At 49.9% G+C, this 13,865-nt stretch overlaps 1 protein-coding gene across 2 annotated transcripts in view; it reads left to right on the top strand.

Moving 5' to 3' along the window:
* Positions 1-4,157: 4,157 nt before the first annotated feature.
* USP48 (ubiquitin specific peptidase 48) overlaps positions 4,158-13,865 on the top strand; it is a 48,746-nt gene continuing 39,038 nt past the window's right edge. The window contains exons 1-5 of one of the 2 annotated variants that reach the window (XM_040423653.1): positions 4,158-4,355; positions 6,743-6,863; positions 6,993-7,149; positions 9,352-9,479; positions 12,775-12,899. In XM_040423653.1, the coding sequence (XP_040279587.1) occupies positions 4,222-4,355; positions 6,743-6,863; positions 6,993-7,149; positions 9,352-9,479; positions 12,775-12,899 (665 nt within the window). In that variant the 5' untranslated portion in view covers positions 4,158-4,221. The remainder of the gene's footprint in view (positions 4,356-6,742; positions 6,864-6,992; positions 7,150-9,351; positions 9,480-12,774; positions 12,900-13,865) is intronic. The other variant, XM_040423660.1, reaches the window with a different exon arrangement.

The raw sequence follows: 13,865 nt of genomic DNA, 5'->3' as shown, positions 1-13,865 counted from the left end.
CAGGAATTTTGGATGGAGAAAATACTGCAGCATGCTGCGGTATTTTCTCCGTCCAAAAAACGTACAGTGACTGAACTGAAGACATCCTGGTATATACTGAACGGATTGCTCTCCATTCAGAATGCATTAGGATAAAACTGACCAGTTTTTTTCCGGTATTGAGCCCCTAGGACAGAACTCAATACTGGAAAAGTTTAACGCAAGTGTGAAAGTACCCTAATAATATTACAGGCTATGATTATTAGATTTCTGGAGAAGGGTCGATGATCCAAGGAGTTATTCTGATTGGAGTCAGGAAGAAATTTTTTCCTCTAAAATTTTGAAAATTGGCTTCTACCTCACAGGGGTGTTCTGCATTCTTCTGGATCAACTTTAAGGATAACAGGAGGAACTGGATGGGCATAGGTCTCTTTTTCAGCCTTATAAACAATGTTACTAGGCCATGCTGCCATTCGTGCAGCCGGTGGTTGAAACCCACAACTGCACCAAAAAAATAACGTCCTTTCCTGGCACAGTGTCCGAAAGGACCCCATGGTGGGTGCGCAGTTTAGCTCCATTCAATGGGGCAAAACTTCAAGTGGGTCAGCAGCATTCAAAATGTACCAGCATTGGGAACTACGCCCTCTGTGCAGTGAATGGGCTACACGGCAATGTGTACACGGATACATGTAAGTTACTAAAGCTCTAAACCAGGCATGCTCAACCTGCGGCCCTCCAGCTGTTGTAAAAGTACAACTCCCATCATGCCCTGGTGTAGGCTGCCCGAGCATGCTGGGAATTGTAGTTTTGCAACAGCTGCTCTAAACCAATGCATGAAAAAAAATTGCCACCATAATCCCTGTGTGAAAATCCTGTCACAGGACCTCCATTATCAGCCTCCCTTGTCTGTCAGCTTTCTTCCTATCAAGGTCTCTAATCCCAGCCTTCTACTAAGCCATCATCCCTCGCCCAGTCTCAGCCTCCTCCATCACCTCCTGTCCCACAGCCTCGGCTCTATCTCCTCAACCATCATCCCTCGCCCAGTCTCAGCCTCCTCCATCACCTCCTGTCCCACAGCCTCGGCTCTATCTCCTCAACCATCACCCCCCCTCGCCCAGTCTCAGCCTCCTCCATCACCTCCTGTCCCACAGCCTCGGCTCTATCTCAATCATCATCCCTCGCCCAGTCTCAACCTTCTACATCATCCCGTCCCACAGCCTCGGCTCTATCTCCTCAACCATCACCCCCCCTCACCCAGTCTCAGCCTCCTCCATCACCTCCTGTCCCACAGCCTCGGCCGTATCTCCTCAACCATCACCCCCCCTCGCCCAGTCTCAGCCTCCTCCATCACCTCCTGTCCCACAGCCTCGGCTCTATCTCCTCAACCATCACCCCCCCTCGCCCAGTCTCAGCCTCCTCCATCACCTCCTGTCCCACAGCCTCGGCTCTATCTCCTCAAGCATCCCCCCTCGCCCAGTCTCCTCCATCACCTCCTGTCCCACAGCCTCGGCCCTATCTCCTCAACCATCATCCCTCGCCAAGTCTCAGCCTCCTCCATCACCTCCTGTCCCACAGCATCGGCTCTATCACCTCAACCATCATCCCTCGCCCAGTCTCAACCTTCTACATCATCCCGTCCCACAGCCTCGGCTCTATCTCCTCAACCATCACCCCCCCTCGCCCAGTCTCAGCCTCCTCCATCACCTCCTGTCCCACAGCCTCGGCCCTATCTCCTCAACCATCACCCCCCCTCGCCCAGTCTCAGCCTCCTCCATCACCTCCTGTCCCACAGCCTCGGCCCTATCTCCTCAACCATCATCCCTCGCCCAGTCTCAGCCTCCTCCATCACATCCTGTCCCACAGCCTCGGCTCTATCTCCTCAACCATCATCCCTCGCCCAGTCTCAGCCTCCTCCATCACCTCCTGTCCCACAGCCTCGGCTCTATCTCCTCAACCATCACCCCCCCTCGCCCAGTCTCAGCCTCCTCCATCACGTCCTGTCCCACAGCCTCGGCCCTATCTCCTCAGCCATCATCCCCTCCCCTGTCCCACAGCCTCGGCCATATCTCCTCAGCCATCATCCCTCGCCTAGTCTCAGTCTCCTCCATCACATCCTGTCCCACAGCCTCGGCTCTATCTCCTCAAGCATCCCCCCTCGCCCTGTCTCCTCCATCACCTCCTGTCCCACAGCCTCGGCCCTATCTCCTCAACCATCATCCCTCGCCCAGTCTCAGCCTCCTCCATCACCTCCTGTCCCACAGCCTCGGCTCTATCTCCTCAAGCATCCCCCCTCGCCCAGTCTCCTCCATCACCTCCTGTCCCACAGCCTCGGCCCTATCTCCTCAACCATCATCCCTCGCCCAGTCTCAGCCTCCTCCATCACCTCCTGTCCCACAGCCTCGGCTCTATCTCCTCAACCATCACCCCCCCTCGCCCAGTCTCAGCCTCCTCCATCACGTCCTGTCCCACAGCCTCGGCCCTATCTCCTCAGCCATCATCCCCTCCCCTGTCCCACAGCCTCGGCCCTATCTCCTCAACCATCACCCCCCCTCGCCTAGTCTCAGTCTCCTCCATCACATCCTGTCCCACAGCCTCGGCCCTATCTCCTCAACCATCATCCCTCGCCCAGTCTCAACCTTCTACATCATCCCGTCCACAGCCTCGGCTCTATCTCCTCAACCATCACCCCCCCCCCCTCGCCCAGTCTCAGCCTCCTCCATCACCTCCTGTCCCACAGCCTCGGCCCTATCTCCTCAACCATCATCCCTCGCCTAGCCTCAGCCTCCTCCATCACCTCTTGTCCCGCAGCCTCGGCTCTATCTCCTCAACCATCACCCCCCCTCGCCCAGTCTCAGCCTCCTCCATCACCTCTTGTCCCACAGCCTCGGCTCTATCTCCTCAACCATCCCCCCTCGCCCAGTCTCCTCCATCACCTCCTGTCCCACAGCCTCGGCCCTATCTCCTCAACCATCCCCCCTCGCCCAGTCTCCTCCATCACCTCCTGTCCCACAGCCTCGGCCCTATCTCCTCAACCATCCCCCCTCGCCCAGTCTCCTCCATCACCTCCTGTCCCACAGCCTCGGCCCTATCTCCTCAACCATCATCCCTCGCCCAGTCTCAGCCTCCTCCATCACCTCCTGTCCCACAGCCTCGGCTCTATCACCTCAACCATCATCCCTCGCCCAGTCTCAACCTTCTACATCATCCCGTCCCACAGCCTCGGCTCTATCTCCTCAACCATCACCCCCCCTCGCCCAGTCTCAGCCTCCTCCATCACCTCCTGTCCCACAGCCTCGGCCCTATCTCCTCAACCATCATCCCTCGCCTAGCCTCAGCCTCCTCCATCACCTCTTGTCCCGCAGCCTCGGCTCTATCTCCTCAACCATGACCCCCCCCCTCGCCCAGTCTCAGCCTCCTCCATCACCTCCTGTCCCACAGCCTCGGCTCTATCTCCTCAACCATCACCCCCCCTCGCCCAGTCTCAGCCTCCTCCATCACCTCCTGTCCCACAGCCTCGGCCCTATCTCCTCAACCATCATCCCTCGCCCAGTCTCAGCCTCCTCCATCACCTCCTGTCCCACAGCCTCGGCTCTATCTCCTCAACCATCACCCCCCCTCGCCCAGTCTCAGCCTCCTCCATCACGTCCTGTCCCACAGCCTCGGCCCTATCTCCTCAGCCATCATCCCCTCCCCTGTCCCACAGCCTCGGCCCTATCTCCTCAGCCATCAACCCTTGCCTAGTCTCAGTCTCCTCCATCACATCCTGTCCCACAGCCTCGGCCCTATCTCCTCAACCATCATCCCTCGCCCAGTCTCAGCCTCCTCCATCACATCCTGTCCCACAGCCTCGGCTCTATCTCCTCAACCATCACCCCCCCTCGCCCAGTCTCAGCCTCCTCCATCACCTCCTGTCCCACAGCCTCGGCTCTATCTCCTCAACCATCACCCCCCTTCGCCCAGTCTCAGCCTCCTCCATCACGTCCTGTCCCACAGCCTCGGCCCTATCTCCTCAGCCATCATCCCTCGCCTAGTCTCAGTCTCCTCCATCACCCCCCTCCCTTCTCCTCACACAGTGTTCTACGCAGTACCGCGCTCTCCTTTGAGGGGCGGAGTCGGCATATCCCGCGCACGCAGTTGATTGGCTGGCACCTGTACTCGTCATCACGTTCCCCTCACGTACTGACAGTTGCGTCTGTTGTGTAGATTGCGGCCCAGTGATTCCCGGGATTCGGTACCGGCACTATGGCCCCTCGGCTGCAACTGGAGAAGGCGGCTTGGCGCTGGACTGAAAACGTCCGCCCGGAGGACGTCACCCTGGAATACATTGAGATTGCTTACCGCGTCCGCCTGGAGCCCTGCGTCCGGGGACTGTGCCGGTGAGTGATCCGCTGCCTCCGAAGACCCGCCAGATCTCACCAGACCCTCACTGCATGGTCCAAACCCTTACCTATCACTGGGACCTCTCACTGCGCAGCCATAGCCTATAACAGTGGTAGGCGACCTCAGGCTCTCCAGCTGTGGGGAAATTACAACTCCCAACATGCATACTTGCTCTGCTGTTCTAAGAAATATCATAGAAATGAATGGAGCATGCTGGGAATTGTAGTTTCACAACAGCTGGAGTGCTGAACCCTGTCCTATAACCAGTCACTGGACCCCCCCACTCCAGGACCATAGCCCAGGGATCAGCAACCTTCGGCACTCCAGCTGTGGTGAAACTACAACTCCCAGCATGCACACTTGCTTAGCTATTTTGAGAACTCCCATAGAAGTGAATGGAGCATGCTGGGAGTTGTAGTTTCAACACATCTGGAGTGCCGAAGGTTGCTGACCGCTGGTCCATAAGAAAACTGAAGAGCTTAATACACAGGAGACTGGATGGGTGATGAAGTCGGACATAGGTCGCCTCCACGGTCATAGCCGAGCCCCGTGCTGAAGGCCGCTGTGCGGCGCTGCACCTCACGTTGAAAATATTCTCCCCTAGAAGTAGTGCTGAGAATATCTCCGAAATGCAGCATCTGATTGATCAGCCACCATTGTAAGGCTACTTTTTCCATTCCGCTATTGATATATCCGTCATAGGATCTCAATCGCGGTTGAAAACGCTTCCGTTTTTTGTCCCCATTTATTGTCAACGGGGACAAAACTGAACAAAACGGAATGCACCAAAATGCATTCTGTTCCGTTTGGTTGCGCTCCCAAGCAACTGCAAGCAGCGTTTGTTTGTTTTTTCTGGCTGTGATGTGGTGCGGAGCAAGACGGATCAGTTTTCTCTGACGCAATAGAAAACGGATCCGTCCCCCATTGACTGTCAGTGGTGTTTATGACGGATCCGTCATGGCTATAGAAGACCTAATACAACCGGATCCGTTCATGACGGATGCATGCGGTTGTATTATTGTAACGGAAGCGTTTTTGCAGATCCATGACAGATCCGTAAAAAAAACGCTAGTGTGAAAGTAGCCTTATCTGTTAGGTGTCTGTGAAGGTTCTCATTTATCCAGGTCATGGTATATCTGTAAAGAATAAATCAAGGCAACTGGACTTACTGTAGATTTCTTGAAAACGTTTCGCTCGTTCTTCCAACGAGCTTTCTCAATTCTGAGTGACTGTACAAGAATTCTCTGGGAATAAATATGTAACTGAATCAACATCTGGTAATTATACCCAGCATGGGGTCAGAGGTCATTATACCCAGCGTGGGGTCAGAGGTTATTATACCCAGCGTGGGGTCAGAGGTTATTATACCCAGCGTGGGGTCAGAGGTCATTATACCCAGCGTGGGGTCAGAGGTCATTATACCCAGCGTGGGGTCAGAGGTCATTATACCCAGCGTGGGGTCAGAGGTCATTATACCCAGCGTGGGGTCAGAGGTCATTATACCCAGCGTGGGGTCAGAGGTCATTATACCCAGCGTGGGGTTAAAGGTGTTGATTCCAGTATCCTAATTGGAGTCAGTAGGTGATAATGACCTCCCAGAAAAAGGTGTCAAGACAGCATTGTATGTGGCAGACAATAGATGTCTAACCCCCCGCCTCTATTCAAGCTTGGCTTCTCCATTTTTATGTAGATGGCCTCCTTCACACCTCGTTTGTACCAATCTGCCTCCTTAGGCTACTTTCACACCTGCGCTAGGTGCGGATCCGTCTGGTATCTGCACAGACGGATCCGCACCTATAAATGCAAACTATGGTATCCGTTCAGTACGGATCCGTCTGCATACACTTAGTTAAAAAAAAGTCTAAGTATAAGTCTGACTTTACATTGAAAGTCAATGGGGGACAGATCCGTTTACAATTGCACCAATATTGTGTCAATGTAGACGGATCCGTCCCCATTGACTTACATTGTAAGTCAGGACGGATCCGTATGGCTCCGCACCGCCAGGCGGACACCAAAACGCTGCAAGCAGCCTCCAGAGCGGAATGGAGGCTGAACGGAGGCAAACTGATGCATTCTGAGCGGATCCGCATCCATTCAGAATGCATTGGGGCTAAACTGATCCGTTTGCGGCCGCTTGTGAGAGACCTGAAATGGATCTCGCAGGCGAACCCAGAAACGGCAGTGTGAAAGTAGCCTTCTCTGTTAGGTTCATATGGAATCCAACCAGAAGAACCTGTATGCATGCTGTATCGTGATACAATATTTCCCAGCATCCGCAGTCCATGGGGCGCATCTGTCTGACCCTTTCCTGGCCTCGTGGTTGCTCTACATTAAGTTTCTGAGAGTTTCTGCCCATTCATTGGTGGCTTCTGTTTTCCAGGAGGAACTGTAAAGGAAATCCTAACTGCTTGGTTGGTGTTGGGGAACACATCTGGCTGGGGGAGATTGATGAGAACAGCTTCCACAATATCGATGATCCAAACTGTGAGCGACGGAAGAAGGTTTGTCCCAATGCACTCCCCTTCCTCCGTCTGTGTTAGTACCGCATGTCGTTCCCCTCCTCATCCTCCGGTGTTTGTATTATTGCCGCGCATCGTTCGTTCCTTCATGTTGTATCTGATCTCTCTTAGAACACGTTTGTCGGCTTGACCAATCTGGGGGCCACATGTTACGTGAACACGTTTGTCCAAGTCTGGTTCCTGAACATGGAGCTTCGGCGAGCCTTCTATCTGTACGAGAACCCTTTGAGTGTGGAGAAGGCTGAGGAGTGCATCCAAGAAGACAAAGGTCTGAAACGTGAACACTCACCGGGCTGTTATATTGTGGTGTAGCCTTTTGTTTTTCTTTTTTAAAATTCTGGGGTCCAAGGACGGAAGAATTCTCAGATGTTCCATTCCATAGATCACTGATCAGCAACCTCTGGTCCTCCAGCTGTTCAGAAACTACAACTCCCAGAATGCTTCATCCACTTCTATAGGGATTAAAAGAACAGCCAAGCATGTTTGTGTGCTGGGAGTTGTAGTTCTACAGCAGCTGGACTGCCACAGGTGGCTGATCCCTGCCATAGATGATATTTATTGGTCCAAATTTGCTCAATATAAGCAAAATCTGAGTGTCTTGGGCTTGCATTCATCCACCATGTGCTTCTAACACACTTACTAGGAGTAGTTTTACCCACTTAAAGGGTTTCTCATCTTTGGGAGGTTGCAGCGGGGAAGCGTCACACACTGAGCTGCCACATGACCCACGTCAAGCAGGAATTTGCACATTGTATTTTATGAAAATTTGAAATTATCAATGTACACGATGCCGATTTTTTTTTTTTTTTTTTCCGCGCAGAATTTGAGGTTGCGGTGCGGATTTCAGGGTACATGCACACATTCAGGATTCATGTGCGGAGAATCCGCACTGAAATCCGCAGGTGTTCGCAGGCAAATCCGTGCGGTCAGTCCGCATCAATTGGTGCTGATTTTACTAAGTGAATAAATTGACATGCTGCGGATTTTAAAATCCGCACCGCAGGTCAAAATCCGCATTGTGTGCATTGAGAATTTCAAATTCTCATAGAATACAATGTACATGACCTACGGTGCGGATTGTCCACACGCAAATCCGGGCAGAAAATCCGCACGCAATGCTGATGGTGTACATTTAGCCTTACAGCCCACAGCATGTCAACTTATTTTATTTTTCTTAACCGGATTTTCTTTATTCACTTAGTAAAATCCGCATGCAAATCTGCACCAATTGATGCGGATTGACCGCACGGATTTGCCTGCAAACACCTGCGCATTCTCCACACCTGAATCCTCAAGGGCCAATCCAATTTTAGCAGCAACATTTTAGTTTTTCCATCCACACTTTCCAAGATCCCAACTATTTATTATATTTCTGCCAACATACCTGTATGAGGGTGTTTTTTTCCTGACAAGCTGGGGGCTTGTTTTTACTGGGTGACCTGTAGCTTTTAGGCCTGGGCTACACTGACTTTTTTTATGACTGATTTTAACTATTGAATGACTGCTGCAGTCCACAGGATTGCATTCAACTATTCATTCATTTGGATTGCACCTGTAGCTCAATAGTTAAATCCATCAATCTCACTACATAAAGTTGCAGCGCAGTCAAGACCTTATTGATACCATTTTGGTGTATATACCAAAATGGCAAGATGAGACAAAATTGCATTTCTGGTACTGTAATATTATTATTATTTTTTTATGGCACCCGTCACCAGGATAAATTATATTTTAAAGGGTTTCGGTCACTGGTTTCATAGCAGTAGAACAGGCTGACCATAGACCTGTGCGCTGGTCAGCAGAATTGATATGTCTTTGTCCCATCCTGGCATGTGGCCGCATTTCGGCGAAGAAAAAAGTTTTAATATATACACATGAGCCTCTAGGAGCGTTGTCATTACTCCTAGAGGCTCCATTCCCCCTGCTGCGGCCTCTTCGCTTTGATTGACAGGGCCCAGGCATTGTAAGCGTCATGGTGCCTGGCCCTGACTTCTCATAAAGTCACGCTCTGCTTCGTCAGTAACTTACGCAGGCGTAGTACAGGGAAGAGCATCGCTGGCAGTTCTCTTCTGTACTGCGTGAGACGCTGTCCCGCCGATGGCTATGATACAGCGTGGTCCCAGTTCTCACTAGATCACGTGTGATGGAGATTGTCACTGTGGAGAGAAACCTCACTAGCAGAGACCTGACTACCCACACTTCTGTGGCTAGTCACTTCAGATGATGTGTGGTGCCAAAGATCTTGGGGACATTACTGCAGAATGGGGGGACGCATATTCATAAGTGAAAGCATGACCAACTAAAATATATAAAAATCTGGTTTAGTGACAGTTCCTCTTTGAAATCCCATATGATAGTCACAGGGCAGTTGTTATACACCAAGGGAAGATGTTTTGTGCAGTGATCACAGACACCTCTCTGTAGCTCAGCGGGGAAGGGAAAATGATGGTGTCATGTGTTTACCTTCTAGAGTACGAGCCGCAGAGCATATGTGAACACCTGCAGTACCTGTTTGCTTTGCTGCAGAATAGCAACAGACGATACATTGACCCATCAGGCTTCATCCGGGCACTTGGGCTGGACACGGGGCAGCAACAGGTGAGAACATCGAGCGCGGAGGTTCACCGTAACATGTGGTTTTGTATGGCTGTATGTGCGATACATTACGGTATTTGGTATGTTGTCCATGGAGACATCTAAACCTTTATTGTCCACACAAACTATTAGGAGGTGCCCAACTAAGCTTTTTTTCATGGGGTCTGTACACAAGACTGTTTAAAAAAACCAGCGCAATAATGAGTGCAGCTCTGGAGTATGATGCCTGATGTATTTTAGTATCAGTACAGAATAAGTAATGTACGTACACAGTTACTCCACTAGCAGAATAGTGAGTGCAGCTCTTGAGTATAAGGTACTTTCACACTAGCGTTATTCTTTTCCGGCATTGAGTTCCGTCCTCGTGCTCAATACCGGAAAAGAACTGATCAGTTTTATCCTAATGCAGTCTGAATGGAGAGCAATCCGTTCAGGATGCACCAATTCAGCCCCTCTTACGTTTTTTGGCCGGAGAAAATACCACAGCATGCTGCCGTTTTCTCTCCGGCCAAAAATGCTGATCACTTGCCGGAATGTATTAGTGCCAAATCTGGCATTAAGTGTTCCGGCAAAACGGATCCGGCTTTCCGGTCTGCGCATGCACAGACCTTTTAAAAATGCAAAAAAAAATTAATACCGGATCCGTTTTTTTGGTTGACACCGGAGAGACAAATCCGTTATTTCAATGCATTTGTCAGACGGATCCGCATCCGGATCAGTCTGACAAATGCCATCAGTTTGCATCCGGATTGCCTGATCCAGCAGGCAGTTACCTCTAGGGTATAATACAGGATGTAACACGGGATCAGTACAGGATAAGTAGTATAATGTATGTACATGCTGAATCCACCAGCAGAATAGTGAGTGCAGCTCTGGAGTATAATACAAGATGTAACTCAGGATCAATACGGGATATGTAATGTATGTACACAGTGACTCCACCAGCAGAATAGTGAGTGCAGCTCTGGAGTATAATACAGTATGTAATAAGATAATCTGATTATGCGCAAGAAGTTTGTAATTATCAATGTAAGCTTTTAACATGGGGATTGTGGGTTGGGGGTCATAGCTTACATGGTTGCACTGTATTCAGTTTCATGCTGTTACCTTATGACACTGTTGGATTATTTGAAGGGGGATGTCTGACATTTTGGTATTGGTGGCCTGATCTCAAGATGGGTCATCTTACTAAAGGAACCCCACTGAGATCAGCTGTTTGTAGAGGCTGCGGCACTCTGGTGAGCTCTCTGGCCTCCTCACAGCTTACCAAACACAGCAGCCTCCATAGTATTTGCTTAGTATTGCAGCTCGGGTCTATTCATTTCAATGGGGCTGAGCTGCAACTAGGCCATGTGACTGATTTACGGTGACCTCACATGGCCTAGGGAGAGGACGTGGCACTCGCAGAACACTGGCTTCTTCTAACAGCTGATCTGCACATAGGCCATGTGACCAATGACAGCTGATGAGCAGGGGTCTCAGAAGATAGACCCCCACTGATCAGATATTGATGACCTATCCTGAGGATGGGCCATCAATATCAAAATCTCGGACAACCCCTTTAAAGAGGCTCTGTTACCAGGCATATAAAACGATACCTTTCTCTTGAGTGTAAATGCTGATGTTCAGGAGAAAGTAACACTTGTTGGAGCACTAGGAGGCTTATGCGGTTTGAGTGCCCCTGGCGCTCAGTACAGATCCATCCATTGTTAAAAACATGCTGCTCCCCTTAGATTGGAAGACGTCGGCTTCATCTGCAGTCACCTCCACATCAACGGCGCGTGCGCACAAATCATCTTCGCTGCTTGGGAAGCAGCAGAAGAAGTAGTGCAGATGTCAATCTAAGGGGCAGGGGCGTGTTTTCAATGATGGAGGCATCTGTATTGAGCACCAGGGGCGTCGCTGAAGTGGTGCTCAAACCACTTCCTGGTGCTCTAATAGCTCATTTGCATAAAAATAAAAGTGCTCATTTCTCCTGAAAGCCAGCATTTACACTCAAAAGAAAGGTATAGTTTTACACAGCTCCATCAACCCTACCAGGCTATATGCCTGGCTTTATAGGGTTGATCCTGGTGACATTGCCTTTTTTAAAGAGGACCTTTCATCAGTTTGTACTTTCTAAAATCCATACCTCACGTAGTAATACACCTAAAGTGCCATGCACAATGCTGTACTATAAGCCTCACCAATTAATCGTGCACGACAAACATGGTAGTATCAAAATAAGTACCTCCTTTATTAATACATATAATAACATAGACATAGGCGATAAAATACACAGGACAAAAATAGGGACCCAATGTTCAATGGAAATATTGATAAGACTGCTATCCTCCTACAAGCAATTACTTATACCACCCCATAGGGTATAACAAACATCAGCAGCTAACGCGAAACGTGCGGCGGGGTGTCTGGGACCTTCTCTGGTTAGTATACTACAACCTGCTTTTATCCTCTTGTCTCCACATGTTGGATATGCACTTGGCATTTTATATAGCATGCTGCTGATGTTTGTTATACCCTATCGCTGTGAAGCTGTCGCTTATCGGGTGGTATAAGTAATTGCTTGTAGGAGGATAGCAGTCTTATCAATATTTCCATTGAACATTGGGTCCCTATTTTTGTCCTGTGTATTTTATCGCCTATGTCTGTCTATGTTATTATATAGTATTAATAAAGGAGGTACTTATTTTCATACTACCATGTTTGTCGTGCACAATTAATTGGTGGGACCTCACGTAGTAGGCCAAGATTAGGAGATTTTGATGCGTTGCGCTATTTTTATTTATTTTTTACTGATCTGCTGCTCCGTTGCCCTGCTGTGTCTCCTGTTCTGTTTTGGTGCCCTCAATAGCATCGGTACAGGGAGGAGAAGACGGCCGTGCTTCTCAGGGGATGTCTCAGACTCCTTTGCTGTGAGCTGTCGAATCACAGCCAGGGAGATGAGGAGCTGTTTTTTTTCTCAATGGCTGACGCGTTCCGAGGTATTGATTTTAGAAAGTACAAACTGATGAGAGGTCCTCTTTAACCCTTGTCACATGACCACAATCCAATAAAATAATTCTGTCCTAAATGTACACGTCTTAAATAGATATAAATCAGATGTGCCCATTAAGGTGTGACTGCTGGTTGGTTTACTCATCTGTCAGCCGTGTTATTCTGGACGCTGCCCCCATCATTCACCTGTCTGTGGGTTCATTGGAGCGCTGCCTTGTCCCCATCAGTCAGCCGTGTAGAGTTTTGGATCTTGCAGTGAACCATTTGTGTTTCAGACGTCTTACCTCTCTGCTTCTCTTAGGACGCCCAGGAATTCTCCAAGCTGTTCATGAGTCTGTTGGAAAATAAGTTATCCCGACAAAAGGATCCTTATGTGCGGGACATCATCCAGAACCAGTTCTGTGGCCAGTATGCCTACGTCACTGTGTGAGTACTAGCGCCAGTGGCGTGCCTAAGGTGTTTGGCACCTGGGGTGGGTCCTTTCTCACAGTAGTATTCCCCTTATTGTATAACCTTCACGGTAGTTATGCCCACACTGTGCCCACCTCACAGTATTTATGCTGTCACTGTACAAATTTCACAGTAGTTATGCCCACATTGTGCCACCTTAAAGTACATATCCCTACATTGTGACCCCCTCACAGTAGTTGTGCCCTCATGGTGGCCCCCCTCACAGTAGTTATGCCCTCATGGTGGCCCCCCTCACAGTAGTTATGCCCTCATGGTGGCCCCCCTCACAGTAGTTATGCCCTCATGGTGGCCCCCCTCACAGTAGTTATGCCCTCATTGTGGCCCCCCCCTCACAGTAGTTATGCCCTCATTGTGGCCCCCCCCCTCACAGTAGTTATGCCCTCATTGTGGCCCCCCCCCCTCACAGTAGTTATGCCCTCATTGTGGCCCCCCCCTCACAGTAGTTATGCCCTCATTGTGGCCCCCCCCCCCTCACAGTAGTTATGCCCTCATTGTGACCCCCCCCCCCCCCCCCCCCCTTACAGTTGTAATGCTAACGGAATCCATAGCGGAATTCCTAGATAACCCGAACTTTGTACTCCGAACTTGAAAACACAAGTTCGCTCATCCCTACATATTGGGTGTTTCTGTAAACTGTAGAATTAGGGTAATACATATTGAGGTTGGTTTTGCTGCTAAACCTTGCTGTGTTATAGGGTAAAATGTATTAAAAATTGAAAATCTACACAAAAAAAAGATTTTTAATTCTAAGCCTTCAAATGTACTTTAAAAATTACATTTCCAGTTCATCCCTCATGACCGCACCACAGGAGGATGCTCCCCTTTGACCTTCTTGGGACAGGAAACAGAGAGGTTAAAAGGTCCCTCCCACCTCCACCCACCAGTGTTCTTCCTATCTTGTTCCTGGAAGGACGCAGAGAG

The sequence above is a fragment of the Bufo bufo genome, chromosome 1 (assembly GCF_905171765.1).
Source record: "Bufo bufo chromosome 1, aBufBuf1.1, whole genome shotgun sequence".
In the NCBI taxonomy this organism is placed as follows: domain Eukaryota; kingdom Metazoa; phylum Chordata; class Amphibia; order Anura; family Bufonidae; genus Bufo; species Bufo bufo.
This window is presented reverse-complemented; position numbering and strand designations above follow the sequence as displayed.